This window comes from Hemitrygon akajei, chromosome 6 (genome assembly GCF_048418815.1).
Source record: "Hemitrygon akajei chromosome 6, sHemAka1.3, whole genome shotgun sequence".
NCBI lineage: Eukaryota > Metazoa > Chordata > Chondrichthyes > Myliobatiformes > Dasyatidae > Hemitrygon > Hemitrygon akajei.
The window spans coordinates 133,158,176-133,178,652 of NC_133129.1; the positions used below are offsets into that span (position 1 = coordinate 133,158,176).

The following is a 20,477-nucleotide window of genomic DNA, read 5'->3' on the forward strand; positions in this document are numbered from 1 at the left end:
AAAAACATGCTAATCAATATACACAAAACAAATTCCTCAAAACAGGAAATGGAAAAGATGGAGGAGGGATACTGACAACAATAACCTTCCCAGATCTTCTTCAAATGGCATCTCAGGATCTGTGAAAGCGAAATACCATTTGACCAATTTACTAGAATTCTTTGAACTAACATGTGCTGTGGATAAGGAGAACTGGAGGATGCAGTACACTTGCATTTCCCAGAAGATACTTGATAAATTTTATTGTAGAAAAGATCACAGTATAGGCATGGATAACTGGCTGGATAGCAGAAAGCAGAGAAGGCACAAATGGGTCTTTTGCTGGTTAGCCTCAACATTTCTGAATCAGATGTGTAATTTGTTGCTTTGTGGCAGCAGTACAGGCCAAAGACATGAAAATTACTATAAATTACAAAATAAATATTATATAAATGCCTTCGGTTTACATCCAAGGCAACTACGGTGTACGTGTATGCACGTGTGTGCATATGCTGTGTCAGACCTTGTCTCTGTGTCTTTCCTTACTTTCCAAAATAGCTTCCTTTTGTCTTTACCTCAGTGTTTGGCAGCACAAACTTCTCTTTATCAAGCAACATGAAAATGGGTAAAAAAAAACTGAGCAATCTTGGATCTCAAAGCAAGTCACTAATTCATTCAGAAAACCAATCATTTGCTCATAGGAAATAACTACCAATGTTTCATAAGATCCAAGAGGCCCACTACCACCATGCCACTGTTCATATTCTGCTTACCTATTAAATGGACAATTAAGTCAATTGATTAACTTGGCTATTAATTGCAGTAAACTCCACAAACAGAGCAGTGGAACTTTGCATAATTTGATAGTAGATAATTTCCTGTGCTTGGATAATCCTAATTATTGATAGTGTGAGAAAATCTTTGAAAATTCCAAGAACTGAAAGCTGTTTAATGTAGAAACTGTTTTTTGTTGTTACTGTTTACTTGCTTGCTCACAATTAAAAGTGATGTTTTATCATCCTATATTTATTAGAAGGAATGATCAATTTAAAATGGATTTACAATAAAATATAGTATCATCAGTTCTGGCAGGTAACAGTGGGCAGAGTGAAGAGATGATGGCACTAAACAGAAAATCCTTTGCTCACATCTTTGGAAACAGCTCTATTTCTATCTTTGATATCTCTTTATTTTTTCCCTTTTCAAGGTTCTTTTGAAGACTCTGACCTGGAGTTACATTCTGGCTTGGGTCCTTTGCGGGAATGGGACCTGCTCTCAGGGCCTCATGACTGGCCGCTTTTTGATATTCCAAGGATGTGGCCTGGAATACTAGTGCACCTTCAGGATGCCAGGTTTCCGTGGCTCTGGAGATGGGCTGATTCAAGGCCGGTGCCCCTGACTACGGTGTCGCGGGAGAATATGGAACATCGGAGCAGCCGTGAGCTGTGTGTCCACAGACCTGAGCCTTTCTGGGTGCAGAGCTCGGAAAAAGTGACGCAACAAACTTTTAACATCATAAATCAACGAGTTGTTTGTTATGTCTCCCCTCTCGCCGTGAAACAGGGACACCTCTTTTTCCCTTATTAGGGTGAAAGAGAGCCTGTGGTATGTCAAATTACTGGGTGAATGAGTAGTCTTTGGGGTACTGCAAGTCTGTGTTTTTATTGATGCTTTGCTGCACTCTTGAGTGCTTAATGGAGGGCACCGATGCTTTTATGCTAGTGGGGAAGGGATGGGGGGCTGTTTGTGTGTGTGTGCGTGTGCGTGTGCGTGTGCGTGTGCGTGTGTGTGTGCGTGTGTCTGTGCGTGTGCGTGTGTGTTCTGATGCTTAACTGTCATTCATTCTTTGGGACAATCTGTTTTCATGGATGTTTGCGAAGAAAAAGAATTTCAGAATGTATATTGTATACATTTCTTGGACATTAAATGTACCTATTGAAACCTATTGTATACTGACAGAACACTGCTACTGTTAGTGTAATAAGTGGTTGGTAAGAAAGTCCATGTCCTATGCTTTTCTGGGGCAGCAGTTGTACCATTATAATTGTGGGAGAGCGGACACCTTCACAATTCAGAACCTCATCAGTTGCGGAGCAGACTCAATGAGCCAAGTGGCCTAATTCTCTTGTATCTTATTGCATGACTGCTAAGATTGCAGATGACACAAAGATAAATAGGAAATTAAGTTGTGAAGATGCAAGAAGGCTACAGAAGGGATGAGGAAGTAAATTGCATGGGCAAAGATCTGTCAATTGAAGTATAATGTGGAAAAATGAGAGATTGTCAAAATGGGGAGAGATTGTAGAATTGAGTCTCCTTCCCCCAGTACATGATTTACAGGTACTGCAAGTAATTAGGTAAGCTAACAAAATTTTGCTTATTGCAAAGGGAATGGAATGCAATGATCAGAAGGTATGCTTCTGTAATGTTGGGAATGCACTGTTGTGGTTACAATCAGATCAGCTGTGATCTTAATAAATATCAGCCCCACAAATCTGCTCTGCCTTGCCTCTTAAATTCCTAAACCTAAAATGTATCCAATGAGACACAGAAGGGGAAGTAGTTTCAGTATGACATACATTTTGCAGCCATTTGAAACTACACCTGACCTGGAACATCTCACTGTTAAGTGTCCTCCATTTTAGCTGTTGAGGGAGTTTACCACCATCATCCTGGCAGCAGTGTACACTACACTCCTGGCCAATGTCTGGCAGACACTAGAGGAGCTGAGCAATTATCAACAGTCATGATAAAACACACCCTGATGCCTTCCCGATCATTGCAGGGGATTTCAACCAAGCAAGCTTGAAGAAACTACCAACTATCAACATATCCCATATGGAACCAGAGGAGCAAACACACTTTACCACTATTACACCACCATCTAGAACATTTACCATGCATCCCAAGCCTGCAATTTGGCAAGTCCAATCACATGGCTATTCTACTTCTGGCACACAGGCAAAGTCTGAGGACCACAAAAGTATGGTTAAGGTATGATCAATATTCGGGGATTGATCTTCGAATTTAAATGATAATGTCACTGTTGTCACCGACTTCATCAACATCTGTGTGGATGAGTGTGTGTGCCTTCAAAAGCATACCAGACAAAACCAAACCAAAATTCATGGATGAACCAGGAGATTTGTAGTCTGCCGAGGGCTAAATCCGTGTCATTCAAGACTTGTGATCCAGAACTATGCAAGTATGACCTATGGCAGACTATTTTATGAGCAAAAAACAATTCCAATTGAGGTTATAGATGGAATAGGAGGTATGTCAGCTCTGGCAAGGTTTGCAGGCCATTATTTCCATTCAAGTTGAAACCTAAATTCACGAATGGCTGCGATGCTTCACTTCCAGATTAGCTCAATACTTTTTATGTACACTTTAAAAGCAAGAATAAATTTACACCTGTGCGAATCCTGCTGCATCTGTTGATCTGTGATCTCTGTCTCAGAGGCCATTGTCAGAACATATTTCAAGAGGATAAACTCTTGCAAGATGTCAGGCCCCAATGGTGTACCTGGTAGGGCACCAAAACCTGTGCCAACCCATTGGCAAGTGTTCAAGGACATCTTCAATCTCTGACTGCTGCAGTCAAAAGTTACCACCTACTTCAAAAAGGTGACAATCATACCAGTGCCCCAGAACAGCAGGGTGAGCTGCAACTTAATCCTTCATTTCCCCTTCTCCTCGCTGACAATCAACGCTGATGCACCTCAAACTTGTCTGTAGAGCAGTTGTCCTTACTACATTAGAATATGGAGCTGAATAATGCACCACATGGAGTAGGCATCTGAAAGCCCTGGAACAATACCACCAAAAATTATTAAAATTTTAAGGATCAACTGAAAGATCAACCAGAGTGCAGAAGACAAACTGTGCACTTGCATATATAAATAAATAGCAATAAATAATGAGAATTTCAGATAATGAGATAAAGAGCCCTTAAGGGGAGATAATTGGAGTAGGAACATTTCAATGACGGGGCAAGTGAGTGTAGTTATCCCCTTTTATTCAAGGGCCTGATGGCTAAGGGGTAGTAACTGTTCTTGAACCCGGTGCTGCAAGTCCCCAGGCTCTTGTACCTTCTACTTGATGGCAGCAGTAAGAAAAGAACAAGACCTGGTGGTAGGGATCTCTGATGATGGATGCTGCTTTCCTATGACAGTGTTTCATGTAGATGTGCTCAACAATTGGGAGGGCTTCACCTGTGATGTACTGGGCTCAATCTACTACCTAGGGCACCTTAACCAAAAAGTATCCAAAAAAGATCATCTCATGCAAATGCTCCCAGGCAGCAAAAGATTATCACTAACACTATCAACATGAACATGAGGCAAAACACTTCTGCATAATCACTCTATTGAATTCCACTGCAAATTATCTTTTGACATTATTGGATAACATTTCATTCAACTCATCAAAACTATTTCAATTTCCTAATGACATGTTTCATCAGTGAGAAGGGAAAGCAAACTGGCCATTAAATGCCAGTATCTACGTTAGAGAAAAATAAACCTGGAATTCCCTCAGTATTCATTACATATTCCATTATATCTCACTATGAATTTAAATATCCCTTTAGTACTTTAAGCAGCACAAATATCATGCATACATAACTCAATAGATGAAAATCAAAACTTGAATTGTGTAAAACTGTGGGCAAACGAACTAAACTCATTTGAATTAATAGCTGCTCTTGACATCATGGCAGCCCTTGATGATACGGAGGAAAGATCCCTAGTAAATTGAAGGCAATAGATATTCGAGGGAAAACTGGTCACCTAGAAGAACAGTTTACCTCGTTAAGTCGTACATAACTCAAAAGATGGTTATAGTTGGAGATCAAGGTTGCAGGACATGAGAACTACAGGCAAGTGACTTGGTAAATCTCAAACAAAATACCAGAAAGAAACTTATTGGCAAGTCATTGCTGCATGATGATGATGATGATGATGATGATATGTTCTATCATTTTGTTGGTGAAACACGGTAAAAGACAGAATTGGATTTGTCCTGCTTTATATACACAAGAGACATCTTGGTAATTCTCCTTTCTACTAGAGTTAGTTATACCGAAACTTCCTTGCCAAGGACGGGGATAAAGTTGTAGTACAGCCCATTAACACAACCACGATATCGCTGGTTTTGCCAAATCCAGTGTCCTCAGCTACTTCTTGATTACCCAGAATAATTCCAGCTGTCAGAAGGCAAAAATAGACCACATATTTGTGTAAGAGAACACTTTGCACCTAGTTTCAAAATAAGTTTGCAAAAAGATAGGTCTGGTCTATGGGTTGAGATTCTAAATTGGAGAAAGGAAATTTTTATGGCATTGGAAAGGATCTGGCAAGGGGACTGGGCCAGGCTGTTTTCTGGCAAAGGTGTACTTGGTAAGTGGGAGGCCTTCAAAAGTGACATTTTGAGAGTACAAAGCTTGTATGTGCCTGTTAGAATCAAAAGTAAAAACCTTATCCACATACCTCGACTCAGCTTATCCCCCTGGTTCAGTCCCTTCTTATCTACAACTGTGATACTTCACATGATCTTCAAGGATTTCAAGTTCCTTCGCCCCGAGTATCTTATTTCCACTATGGATGTCTAGTCCCTTTACACCTCCATCCCCCACCAGGAAGGCCTCAAAGCTCTCTGTCTCTTTCTGGACACCAGTTCCCCTCCACCAGCACTCCCCTCCAAGCAGATGTGTGCATCAAGAGAGTGTCCTCACTCTAAAACTTTTCCTTTGGCTGCTCCCACTTTCTTCAAACAAAAGGTGCAGCCACGTCCACCTTTTTGTCAGCTATGTGGAACACTATATTTCAAGACTACACTACTATCTCTCCCCAACTTTTCCTACACTACATCGACAACTGCATTGGTGCTGTTTCTTGCACCCATGCGGAGCTTGTCGACTTCATCAATTTTTTCAAACTTACATCTTACCCTCAAATTTACCTGGTCCATTTCTGACACCTCCCTCCCCTTCCTTAGTCTCTCTATTTCTGATTATCTACCGATTGTCTATTATAAACCCACGGACTCTCACAGCTACCTGGACTATATCTCTTCCCACCCTGTCACTTGCAAAAAATACCATCCCTTTCTCTCAATTTCTCCAGCTCCACTGCATCTACCCTCAGGATGAGGTTTTTCATTTGAGAACAAAGGAGATGTCCTCCTTCTTCAAAGAAAGGAACTTCCATTCCTCCACCATCAATGCTGCCCTCAACCGCATCTCTTCCATTTCGTGCACATCTGCCCTCACCCCATCCTCCTGCTACTGCACCATGGATAGGGTTTCTCTTGTCCTCACCTGCCATCTCACCAGCCTCTGTGTCTAGCATATAATTCTCCATAACTTCCGTCCTCTCCAACGGGATCCCACCACCAAGCACATCTTTCCCTCCTCACCACTTTCTGCTTTCTAAAGCAATCACTCCTTACACAACTCCCTTGTCCATTCATCCCTCTCACTGATCTCCCTTCTGGCCCTTATCCTTGCAAGCAAAACAAGTGCTACACCTACCCCCTACCCCTACACCTCCTCCCCCACTACCATTCAGGGCCCCCAACAGTTCTTCTAGGTGAGGAAACACTTCATCCATAAGTCTGTTAGGGTATCCGGTGCTCCCGGTGTGGCCTCCTGTATAACTGGTGAGACCTGACATAGATTGGGAGACTGCTTCACCGAGCACCTACGCTCTGTCTGCCAGAAAAGAGGGGACCTCCTAGCAGCCACCCATTTTAATTCCACTTCCTATTCCCATTCTGACATGTCAGTCTCTACCGATGCGAAGAGGCCACACTCAGATTGGAGGAGCAACACCTTATATTCAGTCTGGGTAGCTCCAACCTGATGGCATGAACATCAATTTCACAAACTTCTGCTAATGCTCCCCCTTCTCTTTTCCCACTCTCACCTTATCTCCGTACCTGACCATTACCTCTGCCTGGTGCTCCTCCTCCTCCTTTTTCTTTCTTCCATGGTCTTCTGTCCTCTCTTATCATATTCCCTATTGTCCAACCATGTATCTCTTTCACTAAGCAACTTCTGAGCAATCTACTTCACCCTTACCCTCCCCTAAGTTTCTCCTATCACCTTGTGTTTCTTCCTCCCCTCCTCCACCCTCTAACTCTGACTCCAGTCATAATGAAGGGTCTCGGCTTGAAAAGTTGACTATCCTCTTTTCCATAGAAGCTGCCTGACCTGCTGAGTTCCTCGAGCATTTTGTGTGTATGGTTGGGATTTCCAGCATCTGCAGATTTTCTCTTGTTTGTAAAAAGTAAAGATAACTAGTTTAGGAAAGCTTGGTTTTCATGTGATATTGAGGCTTTGGTTAAGGGAAAAAAATGGAGGTGCATAGCAGGTAAAGGTGGTCAGGGACAAATGTGGTGCTTATGGAGTACAAGAAGTGCAAGAGAACACTTAAGGAAATCAGGAGGGCTAAATGAAGACATGAGGTTGCATTAGCAGACAAGGTGAAGGAAAATCCCAAGGGATTCTACAGATATGTTAGGAGCAAAGGATTGCAAGGGACAAATTGGTCCTCTGGAAGATCATAATGGTATTCCACGTGTGGAACCAAAACAGTTGGGGGAGATCTTAAATTAATTTTTTTTTGCCTCAGTATTTACAGAATTAGTAAAGACTAAGGACAGAACTAGACCCCTTTCCTACATAGTGGAGATTATGTCATCTGGAGATGACACATCAATCAGTTGAGGGGAGCAGAGTTGATTGTTAGAGAAAAAAGGTGCCCAGAGCTGTCCTAAATAGTGGGAAGTTCACAGCCACAGATGCAATGGACTGCTTGCACCACTCTCTGCAGAGTCCTGCGATTGAGGGAAGTACTGTTCCCATACCAGGCAGTGATGCAGCCAGTCAGGATGCTCTCAATTCTGCCCCTGTAGAAAATCCTCAGGATTTGGGGACTCATGCTGAACTTCTTCAAACATCTGAGGTGAAAGAGGCACTGTTGTGCTTTTTTCACCACACAGGCAGTATGTACAGACTAAGTGACGTCCTCGGTGATGTGTATACCAAGGAATTTAAAGCTGTTCACCCTCTCAACCCTAGATACATTGATGCCAATATGGGTTAGCCCATCTCCATGGGTTAGTCCACAACCAGCTCCTTTGATTTTCTAACATTGAGGAAGAGGTTGCTTTCTTGACATCACTGTGTTAGGGTGATGTCTTCTTCTCTGTAGGCTGTCTCATTATTATTTGAGATAAGGTCAAACAATAACTCACTAACCCTAACCGTTCACCTTTTCCAAAATGCAGTGTAGGGCAATTTTACTGTTATAATAAAATAGCAATATTGAGGAAACTTGTTCACAAATGAGTGATGCATTTACCATGCTTAATATACGAGGAATCAGGCATGAACTGCATATAATTCAATGTTCAAATCAAGGATGAAATTTTGCAGTTACAGAAACAGATGTTGTCTGTACAGAAAGACGCCATACCTAAGCAAGTGCATGAATACACTTTATGTAAATGACCAATGGAAAATTATCACTGTCATCCAGAATTACAACACTTTGTCAGAAGCAAGTTCACCTTTCAGTGGTTCAATGGTGTTTGATCTGGCACTATCCAGTCATTATCGCCATTGTTATGAAACAAAAAAATATGGATAACCCTTATTTTAGAGTCATAAATGTTTAAGGAACAGCCACAGTCTCTGTGTGCTGGTTTTACCTAGACAGCAGCTTAGAAAATTTTATAACAGACAACAGTTCATCAGCAGTAGGCATCTACATTAGGGTCAACATTGATCCAATCCTGAAAATGACCAGCCAAGACTTTCTAAAGAGGTTACCATCAAAAAGGGATTTCTTTCCCCCCAAAAAATGTTTTGTAAGTCTTCCATTCCAAACAGCTGTAAATCAAACAGGTTGGCAGCTGTGCTATGACTCAGTTATCGATTACTCCTGACTTGTATTCACCATCCACGGCATAGCAAAATATTTGAAATCCAATAGTGAACCAGAGTCTGTTGTTACGAATGTGCCACAACTCTGAGGGGCCGAAGGGTACAAAGTAGCCCCCTCCTTTTTGAGAATCGCAAGATCGCTATTAATTCAGGTCTGGGACCCAGGAAATGAGAGAGAGACACGCAGAATCCACAAGGGTTTGGAATGTGTCCTGGCCCCCAGAAAGGCAGAACCATTGATAACGACTATTGTCTCTTGGAGACGGAATTGTGTATCGAGTACTGTACTATTCATTGAAGCCCTCAGGGAATGACCAGAGTGGGCTGGTTGAGGGATTGCATCATCCCAACCTGATTGACATCTGAGACCCCGTGTGTAAGGATAAAAGAGGGTCTGGGGAACAACCCCTTCAGACGCACCAGGAGAAACGCTAGAAATCCTGTGACAGCGTTTAATAGCGACAGCCGGTGGGGGCCCGCGTGCATCCTTTTCCATTTGCCAAGGAATTGGTGGGACTTACCACGGAAGAACGGCTTAGCTAAAGAAGAGGCCACCAACGAAATTTCGAAGGATCGACATCATAAAAAGGAAAAGCTGGCAAGTTCTAAAAATCTGTCTCTCTCTCCAACCAAAAAGCTGCAGCCTGAATGAACTGAGTGACTTTTATACTTCCATCAGACAATACATTATCCCCTAGACAACGATAGAGCTATTTCTTATTGATTATTATTATACCCGTGCTTTTAGATTTAGTATTGACGACGTATATTATCTGTATGTTTGCATTGATATTATTTTTGTGTATTTTTATCAATAAATACTGTTAAAAATAGTACCATCAGACTTCAACGGACCTCTCTATCTTTGCTGGTAAGTGACCCAGTTACGGGGATCGTAACACTATCAACACAAGTTCGAACACTTATAGCATAACGACCATGGTTAGCATATTCTCACCCTACCACATCACCCAGTGTCAAATGGAGCAGCTGAAAAAGTAGTAAGAGTACATAAGTATTTAAAACAGTACAATTGTTACTATATAGACATCAATGATCTACATGTTGTATTTCTGATTAACAAACCTTTTGTTCTCACTTAGAATTACTCCACACTTGATGCACAGAAGACTTAGGCTACATCCACACTGGACCGGATAATTTTGAAAACACCGGTTTCGCGTAAAAACGATAAGCGTCCACACTATGCGTTTAAAAAAAATATCTCTATCCACACTGAAATGGAGATTTTGGCGAATCTCCTCCTGCTGTACATGCACAAGACACATTTACTGAAAACAAGCGACATGTTTGGTGTCGAATCTCGCCGTAAAAGTGCACATTTGTGTAGTTACAGTCCAGAAAAACTTAAAATGACAGACAACTGTTGGCTCTCACGTGGGAGAACTTAAAACTAAAAAAAACAAATACTGGAGCCTATGGAGGCAACCGACAGGGAATTCACGGACTGTATGACCCGGCTGACGACGAACATTGAAAAACTGACTAACTCTGTTGCATTAATAAAGCATTATGTGTGTGGTCTGACAGCCAGAACAAGGGTTGAGAGCTGGACTTTGTGAAGGAGGAGAGTTAAGTGACTGACTGGTCGTGAGTCAGAGGAATGGAGTCTGAATTTAATAAAATTTAATAAATTTTTAAAAAATAATTTAATAAAATTAATAAAGCATTAAATGTATAAAACATGTCTGCATCACTGTTATCTTGTATTTCCATACAATGTTACATTAGGCTGTTACACATCTATTGTCAGAGAAGTACTTGCATAAATAGGTAAACCACCTTCATACGAGCAAGGACAGAAAAAGGCAAAATGAGTATAGTATACTTAGCTATTTAGTAAGTTATGGGTCAAAGTATTTGGTGAGTACATTTCTAACTCTTCTGGCTTCAGTCTCGTTGCCATCTGTTCTGAAATTGTTAGGTTGCGTTCAAGAAAACAATGAAATAGCGCGCAGCCATCTGACAGCGTTTTCAAAAGTCTCTGGTTACTCCGTCCACACTGATCTGCCCGAGCAGCGTTTTCAAAAATATCCACCTTGGAAAGTGTTTCTGAAAAGCTCCGGTTTCGGGGGACAAAAACACCGTTTTAGTGTGGACGGAGGGTAAAAACGAAGAGAAAAAGCTTTGGTTATGGATTTATCCCGCGTAGTGTGGATATAGCCTTAGAACTTGCCTCAACCTAGTACCCTGGGGAAAACTTGTAGCAAAAATCGAAATGGTGGAATGAAGTAGTCAAACAAGCAGCATCTGAGGAAAGGAACAACAGGGATATTTTGTTCCAGAGGCCCTTGCTCAGAATTGAGAAGACAGTGGACGATTTACAGTTTACAAAGCAGATCTGGTGGAAAGGAGTGAGGTGCAAGACAAAAGTTTATATGGAGATAGGCTAAGACAGACCAGATGATGAAGTGCATGAGTACTGACTGTTAGCAAGACATTTTAAAGAGAAAGGGATTTAAACATATTAATGGGAAAACTGTTTACCTCAAGATTAAAAAGTCAATTTGCATTCCTAAGATTGCAAAATGCCTGGACAGTTAATGAGATGCTGTTCTTCTAATTTATGGTGGGCTTCATTATGGCAGTGAAGGAGGTTGCAAGCAGATAGATCAGAATGTGCGTGGCATTCAGAATGATCAGAACCAGAATCAGGTTTAATGTCACTGGCACATTATGAAATTTGTTGACGTACAAACAAGCTGGATGAACTCAGCAGGTCGGGCAGCATCTGCCCGACCTGCTGAGTTCATCCAGCTTGTTTGTATGTCTTGATTTGACCACAGCATCTGCAGTATACTTTGTGTGAAATTTGTTGGTTTGCAGCAACAGTACATTGCAATACACAAGTAATTAAAAAAGCGTATAAATTACAGTAAGAAATATATATACAAAAATAAATTAAATAAGTAGTGCAAAAAGAGAGGGGGAAAATACTGAAGAATTGTTCATGGGTTCATTGTCCATTCAGAAATCTGATGGCAGAGTGAAGAAGTTGTTCTCGAAATGTTGTGTCTCTCTCTTCAGGTGCCTATACCTCCTCCTTGATGGTAGCAATGAGAAGAGAGCATGTCCTGGGTGATGGGAGCACTTAATGATGGTTGCCAGCTTTCTGAGGCATTGCCTTTTGAAGATGTCCTGAATGTTGGGGAGGCTAATGCCCATGCTGGCTGAGTCTACAACTTTCTACAGCCTTTTCTGTTCCTGGGTAGTGGCTCCCTCCATACCAGATGGTGAAGAAACCAGCTAGAATGTTCTCCATAGTACATCTGTAGAAATTTTCAAGTGTGTTTGGCAACATACCAATTCTCCTGAAACTCCCAATGGAATCTAGTTGTTGTTTGCCTTCTTTGTAATTGCATCAAAGTGTTGTAGAGATGTTGACCCAGAACTTGAAACTGTTCACCCTTTCCACTTCTGATTCCTCTATCAGTACTGGTGTGTATTACCTTGACTTGCCCTTCCTCAAAGTCCACAATCAATTCCTTGGTCATACTGTGCAAAGTTGTTGATATGACACCACTGAAACAGCTGATCTATCTCGCTCCTGTACATCTCATCACTATCTGAAAATCAGCCACCAACAGTTGTCATCAGGAAATTTATAGATAGTGTTTGATCTGTGCCTAGCCAACAATTGTGTGTGTAGGGAAAGTAAAGCAGCACGCATCCTTGAAGTGTGTCAGCGTTGATTGCCAGCGAAGTGGATGCTATTTCCGATGCACACTGACTGTGGTCTTCCGGTGAAGAAGTCACGGAACCAGTTGCAGAGGGGAGGGGTACAGAGGGCCAGGGTTTGGAGCTTTTTGATTAAAACTGAGGTTACCATACATTCAAACAATATATGTTGCATTGTTTCTTGACAAGTGCACTCCCTATAAATGTCTATATTATGTGTATTAATTCTGAACAAGCAAGTATTCAATGTTCTACATTGGTGAGACCCAATATCAACTGGGAGAGTGCTCTGTCAAATACCTCTGCTCCATCTGCCAGAAGTGGGACCTCCCAGAGACCGTTTTAATTCCTAACCACATTCCCATTCCAACATACCAATCTATGGCCTCCACTTTTACCATGATGAGGCCACTCTCAGGGTGAAGCAGCAAAAAATATATATATTCTGGGTAGCCTTCAAATTGATGGCATTAACACTGATTTCTCCTTCCTGTAATTTTCTCTTCCCCTCCTTCTTCCTTCTCCTTCTATTCACCAGTCTGGCCCCTTACCACTTCTCACCTGCCTATCATCTCCCTCTATTCCCCCTCCTCCTTCCCTTTCTCTTCTCAGACTCCTTCTCCAGCCCTTTACCTTTCCTACCCACCTAGATTCACCTATCACCTTCTTGCTAGTCCTTCTTTCTCTCCCTCTACCTTCTCCTCTGGCATCTGTCCTTTTCCTTTCCAGTCCTAATGAAGGGGTTCAGCCTGAAATGTCGACTGTTTAGTCATTTCCATAGATGCTGTCAGAACTGCTGAGTTCCTCCAGCATTTTGTATGTGAGTTGCTCTGGATTTCCAGCATCTACAGAATCCCTTGGGATTATTCAACCTAGTAAATCCAATATATAAATGTGTAAGTATATCTTATTCCCTCTTTTTAGATTTCTAAAGTGAATACATCTTTGGCACAGCATTATGAGCCAAAGGGCCTGTATTGTGCTGTAGGTTTTCTACGTTCTATGCATCATGGTGTTGAACACTCAGCTGCATTCAATAAACAGCAGGCTAATGTAAGTATTATTATTGTGCAGGTGATCCAACGCCAAGTGGAGAGCCAGTGAGACTGTATTCGCTGTAGACCTATTGTGGTGATAGGCAAATTGCAATAGGTCCAGGTCCCTGCTTAGGCAGGAGCTGATACTAACCATGACCAACCTCTCAAAGCACTTCATCATAGCAGATTGAAGTGCCACTCTGTGACCGTTGTTGAGGCAGCTCACCTTGCTCTTCTTGGGCACTGGTATAATTGTCACCCTTTTGAAGCTGGTGGGAACCTCTGACTGCAGCATAAGGGATTGAAGATGTTCTCAGTTGGCACAGGTTTTCAGAGCCTTACCAGGTGCATCACCAGGGCCTGGTGCTTTGTGAGCGTTCACCTGCTTGAAAGATGCTCTGACATTGGCCTCTGAGACAGAGATCACAGGGTCATTAGATGGTGTAGGGATTTGCATAAATGGTTTTATTCTCCCTTTCAAAGTGAGCATAAAAAGCGTTGAGCTCATCAATGAGTAAAGCATCACCATTTATGATGTTTGGTTTCACTTTATAGGAAATGGCTTGCCAGAGCTGACCTGCATCTGATTTCATCTAGTCTCAATCAGAATTGCTTTTTTGTTCTTAAAGTAGCCTTCTGTAGGTTGTATCTGGACTTCTTGTATAGTTCTGGATCACCAGTCTTGAAAGCCACAGATCTAACCCTCAGCAAAGTACAAATCTCATGGTTCATCTATGACTTTTGAATTGGCTATGTCCAATGTGTTCTTGAAACCTCACACTCATCCACACAGCGGTTGATGAAGTCAGTGACAACTGTGGTGTATTCACTCAGACTCAAAGATGAATTCCTGAATATTCTCCAGTCCTGTATTCACTCTTCCACCTCTCCTGATCATACCTCCTTGGTCCTCACCTCTGGTGCTTCAGTCTTTACTCTCTCTATATGCTAGGAGTACAAGTACAGCCAGGTGATCAGACTTCGCAAAGTCTGGGTGAATGATGGCAAAGTAAGCATTCTTGGTGATGGTAAAACAGTGTTCAAAAGTGGTAGCTCCTCTGGTTCCACAGGTGATGTGCTGGTGGTAGTTGTTTAGAGACTGCAGGCTGCCACTGCTGAAATCCTCCACAATTATAGGGAAGGAATCAGAGTGCATAGTTTTGTGCCTGCAGATTATGGAGTTTAGCTTTCCTATTGCCCGCTAGGCATTGGCCTGAGGTGGAATATACACCACTACGAGGATGATGGTGGAAAACTCCTTTGGCAGATAAATAGACGATATTTGACCACTAGGTGTTCCAGGTCAAGTGAGCTGGATTAAGACCACCACGTATGTGAACAATGATGAGTTAATTATAAAGCATACTCCACCTCCTCTGCCCTTAAAAGACTGAGCTATCCTGTCTTTATGGTGATTGTCGAAACCATCGAGCTGCAGTGCTGTATCCAAAAATGGTAGAAGGTAGCAAAGTTTTCATGATGCAGAGTACACAGAAGTCCCCGATGTCCCTCTGTTGCAGCAATTTTGCTTTGAGGCCTTCAGCTTTATTTTCCAGAGATTGTATGCTCAGCAGAATGATAATCAGGAGTGGGGTGGGTGGGAGGTGGGTCTAAAACCTCTCTGGTTCAATTTTACCTACAGCCCAGCATCCTTTCCTCCCTTCCTTATTCTTAAAGGGAAACTGCACACACAATCAGAGTCTGCATTTCAGGATCCGTCGATCTTGAGTATTAATAGATTTTGTAAACATCTTAAAACAATGTTGCCTACTAAAGTACCCATGGCAATTCAGCAGGAAGTGGACAGTTAGTCCTGTGGACTGAGCACAGGAACTTGGCAAAGCAGTCAACCAATCAGCTTTTGTTTTCTGCATTGCAGAGGAGACCACATTCTAAATACCAAATACAGTAGACTAGTTTGGAAGAAGTGCAAATGAATTGCTGTTTCACCTGGAATGTTTCTTTAGGTGCCTGGATAGTGGCCAAAAAAACAAAAGCAGTTGCATTTCCTCCAGTGACATGGGAATGTGCTGCAGGTTGGGGAATGGTGGGTAGGGATGGTAGAGTGGACCAGGGAATCATGAAATGAGCAATCCTTGAAAAATGCAAAAGGATGGAGGGGATGGTGGAGAATTTGGGAAAACATGTGATTTCTGGTGCGATCAGTTCAGAGTTGTCAGAGTAGCAGGGAATGTTATCATTGTTCTGTCCCAGGGAGAAGCAACGAGCACTTGTGGAAAATAGAGGAAATAAAAGCTTTATCTACTATAGCAGAGAAGGAGGAGGAGGAGGACATGAGATCCAACAAACAATCTGCTGGAAGAACTAAACATATTGAGCAGATTAAGGAAAGGAATTTATGAAGTTTTGGGTCAAAATCCTTCATCAGGGTTCAATGATGGACATAATTCCCTTCCTCCACAGATGCTGCTCGAACTGGTGAGTTCTTTTTGCAGAGTGTTTGTTGCTCCAGATTCTAGCATCTGCAATCTCTTACATCTTGACATTTCAGATGTACCAGAGCTGAACGACTCATCATTGCAACAAACATGTTAGAGACAAAGGTATTGTGGAAAGATCCAAACAAACATTTCAGATGAAACACCAACTTTCTTGCAACCTAGTCCACTGCATTAATTTTTCACAATGTGGACTCCCCAATGTTGCACAGGCCAAAAAAAAGATTAGGTGATCACTTTCAGACACCTGTGTTCAGTCTACAGGGATGATCCAGAGCTTCCTTTTTCCAATTCAACTTTCAATCACATACACATTCCAAACAGTCCATGGTGCGCCTCCTTCACTGCCATAGTGAGGCCCAATGTCATTAGAAAAACAATATCATACTATCCAACTGGATTGGGCATTGAATAAAACCTTCTGGAATGGGCATTGAATTTAATTTCAGGTAAACTTCTCTGTCAATGCTTTCCACAAAGATGCTGAAGTCTCTTTCTCAACCTCTTTCTTTAAAATGCTTCATTAAAGGTTAGCACTCACCTAATCTGTTAAGCAGAAGATACAGAAGCCTAAAAGCATTTATCATTGGGCTCAAAGACAGCTTCTATCCCACTGTTTAAGACCCTAGTATGATGAGATGGACTCTTGACCCCACAATCCACCACTCTTATATTGCACCACATTGTTTACCTACAATGCACTTTATTCTGCATTCTATTATTGTTTTAACTTGTTCTTCCTCAATGCACTGTTTAATGATTTGATTTGTTGGAACACTGTGCAAGAAATCTTTTCACTATCTTGGTACGTGTGAGAATAATAAACTAATTCCTATCTCCATATAGTCTTTTGTAATTCTTTATGTTGTGAAAACTGACCCCTCCCATTCTTCCCAGTTCTGAGATTGACCTGAAACATTAACCATTTTCTATTTCCATATATGCTGCTAGACAAACTAATATTTCCAGCATTTCTATTTTTGTTTCAGATTCCAGCATTGTCAATTGAAATTATTTTACAAATATGCAAACAGCAACATGGCAAAACGCAGATAGATTTACAAATGCCCTCAGAATTGTTATCGAAATTCTGAGACTGATGGATTGGACCGCAGTTCAATCCAACTGTAGTCCATATTGGTCTCTTTCAATTCCATGTTTTTTCCCATGTTCTCACCCATTCTTCCTTGTTGCCAATTGGTAGGCTGAGGGTTTGGGGCTTGATGTTCTTGTTATTGTTTCTCCATGTGGGTGATCTGTTGTTTTTTGTAAGAGGAAAGGGCTGGGGTTTGCTTGATTTTGTTTCTTTTCATGCGGGGGGGGGGGGGGGGAAGAGAAACTGATGTCTTTCAACTACTTCTATGGTTCAAGATCCATAAACCTACCTGTCCAGGAAGGAAGAATGGGTGAGAACATGGAGAAAAAAAACATAGAATTGAAAGAGGCCAATCTGGACTACAGTTAGATTGAACTGCGGTCCAATCCATCAGTCTCAGAATTTCAATAACATTTCTGAGGGCATTTGTAAATCTATCTGCGCTTTGCCTTGTTGCTTTTTGTGTATTTGTAAAATAATTTCAACTGACAATGCTGGAATCAATGTCCATGTTTTCTGCCTCACCAAACTTGCATCTGCATACCTCAACTCCTATTATCTCCCCGGTTCAGTCCCTTCCTACCTAGATTCATGACACATCACACGCTTTAGATCTTTACAATGACTTCAAGATCTCTGGCCTCAATTGGCTCATTTTCACCATGGATATCCATTCCCTATATGATGGCTTTAAAGGTCTCTGTTTTTTTCTGGACAACAGACACAGTCTGTTCCCATCCACCACCACTCTCCTCTGTCTGGTGGAATTGGTCCTCCCTCTCAATAATTTCTCCTTTGTCTCCTCCCACTTCCTTCAAACCAAAGGTGTAGCCATGAGCACTTGCATTGATCCCAGCTATGCCTGCCTTTTTGTTGGTTATGTGGAATAATCTATGTTCCAAGCCTATACAGGCATTGCTTCTCAACTTTTTCTATGCTACATCAATGACTGCATTGGTGCTGCTTCCTGCACCCATGCGGAGTTAGTCAACTTCATCAACTTTTCCTCCAACTTCCACCCTGCCCTCAAATTTACCTAGTCCATTTCTGACAGCCCCCTCCTCTTTTTTGATCTCTCTGTCTCCATCTCTGGAGACAGTTTATCTACTAATATCTTTTACAAACCCACTGACTCTCATAGCTTTCTGGACTATACCTCTTTTCACCCTGTCACTTGCAAAAAAAAAAAAAAAATGCCACCCCCTCCTCTCAGTTCCTCCGTCTTCACCACATCTGCTCTCAGGATGAGACTTCTCTTTCCAGAACTAATAAGATGTTCTCCTTCTTCAAAGAAATGGGGTTTCTTTCCTCCACCATCAATGCTGCCCTCACCCACATCTTTTGCATTTCACACGTCTGCCCTCACTGCATCCTCCCACCACCACACCACTCCGCGTCCAGCACATAACTCTCCATAACGTCCACCAGCAAGTACATCTTTTCTTCCCTCCACATTCCACTGGGATCACTGCCTACGAGATTCCCTTGTGCACCCATCCCCCTCCTGGCACTTATCCTTGCAAGCAGAACTTGTGTTATAGATGCCCCTACACCTCCTCCCTCACTACTGTTCAGGGCCCCACACAGTCCTTCCAGATGAAGCAATACTTCACTTGTGATTCTGTTGGGGTCATCTACAGTAAGGCCCAATATAGATTGGGAGACTACTTCACCGAGCACCTATGCTCCATCTGCCAGAAAAAGCAGGAGCCCCTGGTGGTCAACCACCAATTCTACTTCCCATTCCAACATGTCAGTCCACGGCCTCCTCTACTATCGCGATGAGGCCGCACTTGGGTTAGAGGAGCAATACCTTATATTCTGTCTGGGTAGACTCCAAACGGATGGCATGAACATCAATTTCTCAAACTTCCAGTAATTGCCTCCCCTTCACCATTCCCATTTCCCCCTCTCACTTCATCTCTTTACCTGTCCATCACCTCCCTCTGGTGCTTCTCCCCTTTCCTTTTCTTCCATGGTCTTCTACCCTCTCCTATCAGAAAACCCCTTCCCCAGCCCTTTATTTCTTTCACCTGTCACCTTCCCACCTCTTTACTTCACTCCTCCCTCTCTCTCGATTGCATCTATCACCTTCTGTTTCTTCCACCCCCGATGAAGGTTCTCAGCCCAAAGCATTGACTGCTGCTTGGCCTGCTGAGTTCCTCCAGCATTTTGCGTGTGTAACTTCGATGGTTTTCTGTATTTTATGGCTATATGGAGAAGAGTTGTAATCTCCAAACACACTTTGAAAATAAAATGAATCTTTGATATGCATAAATGGCTTATATCTAGAATAGTTTTCGTTCCACCACAATACCTGATCCGTTTTATTCATTACAAGGGAGATGCTCACACTAACTAGCATTGAGAATAAACAACAATTTAAAAAATGAGTGGTTTGTAACCGTCGTTATGGAGACGAATCTGTAACTACCACAGTAAAGACAAATTAAATGGGATTAATATAAAAGGTACGCTTATGTACTTTACAATAAGTAGAAAAGTATCTCCGCCCAGCTGAGGTATTGCTTCCTTTCCAAACTGTACCCCCTCGGCCATTTGAAAAGGAAACAAGAGACAGCAGACGGAATACAATGTGCTTTTATTCTGGAAACGGGTTAATAGAGACCAATTTATTAAACTTAAGTTACTTTAGTTATAAATCTGTACAAGGAACTTTCAGTCCCGGCTCAAGTTTTGTGCAACAAAATTCACCGTATTCCAGCCAATCACAGATCACTTATCAAGAAAACTCTTCCTCAGTTTATAACTCACCGGCATGACTCCGTTCTGAATCCAAAAACAAGTGGAATAAAGAGCCATGTTGAAGTGAGTTATTAGAATGACGAAGCCCACCCTGGCATCTTTCTCAGGACTGGTCATCATCTCCAAGGCACAGAATCTCTGGGTTTCACTCTTTTGAGCAGTATAGAATTAAAATCGGGCAACTTTACAACTCTATTAGAGGTCTCACTGACATACGCCCATGACGAAGAGCCACTAAATCAAAGTGCAATCCAGAATCGGCTCTCTGTGACTTAAATGCACTGGCACTGCTAGCTGACCCCCTGAGCAGCCCGGTCTGACCGGCGCGCTCCAATCACGAAGCTGGGCGCCGGGGGCAGAACCAAACAAGCGCTTGCTGCCTCGCCGAGTGCGAGATGGGGGAACAGCCCACTCCGAAAGGCCGCCACCCTGATTGGTCACGATCTGGTTTCTTGGCTCTGACTTGTCCAGCTACCTGCCAATATCTGTCA

The 20,477-nt window shown here is 42.2% G+C and overlaps 1 protein-coding gene across 1 annotated transcript in view; it reads right to left on the reverse strand.

Moving 5' to 3' along the window:
* slc67a1 (solute carrier family 67 member 1) overlaps window positions 1-20,335 on the reverse strand; it is a 139,317-nt gene extending 118,982 nt beyond the window's left edge. The window contains exon 1 of the mRNA XM_073049268.1: window positions 19,996-20,335. Coding sequence (XP_072905369.1) covers window positions 19,996-20,106 — 111 coding nt within the window. The 5' untranslated portion in view covers window positions 20,107-20,335. The remainder of the gene's footprint in view (window positions 1-19,995) is intronic.
* Between the last annotated feature and the right edge of the window lie 142 nt (window positions 20,336-20,477).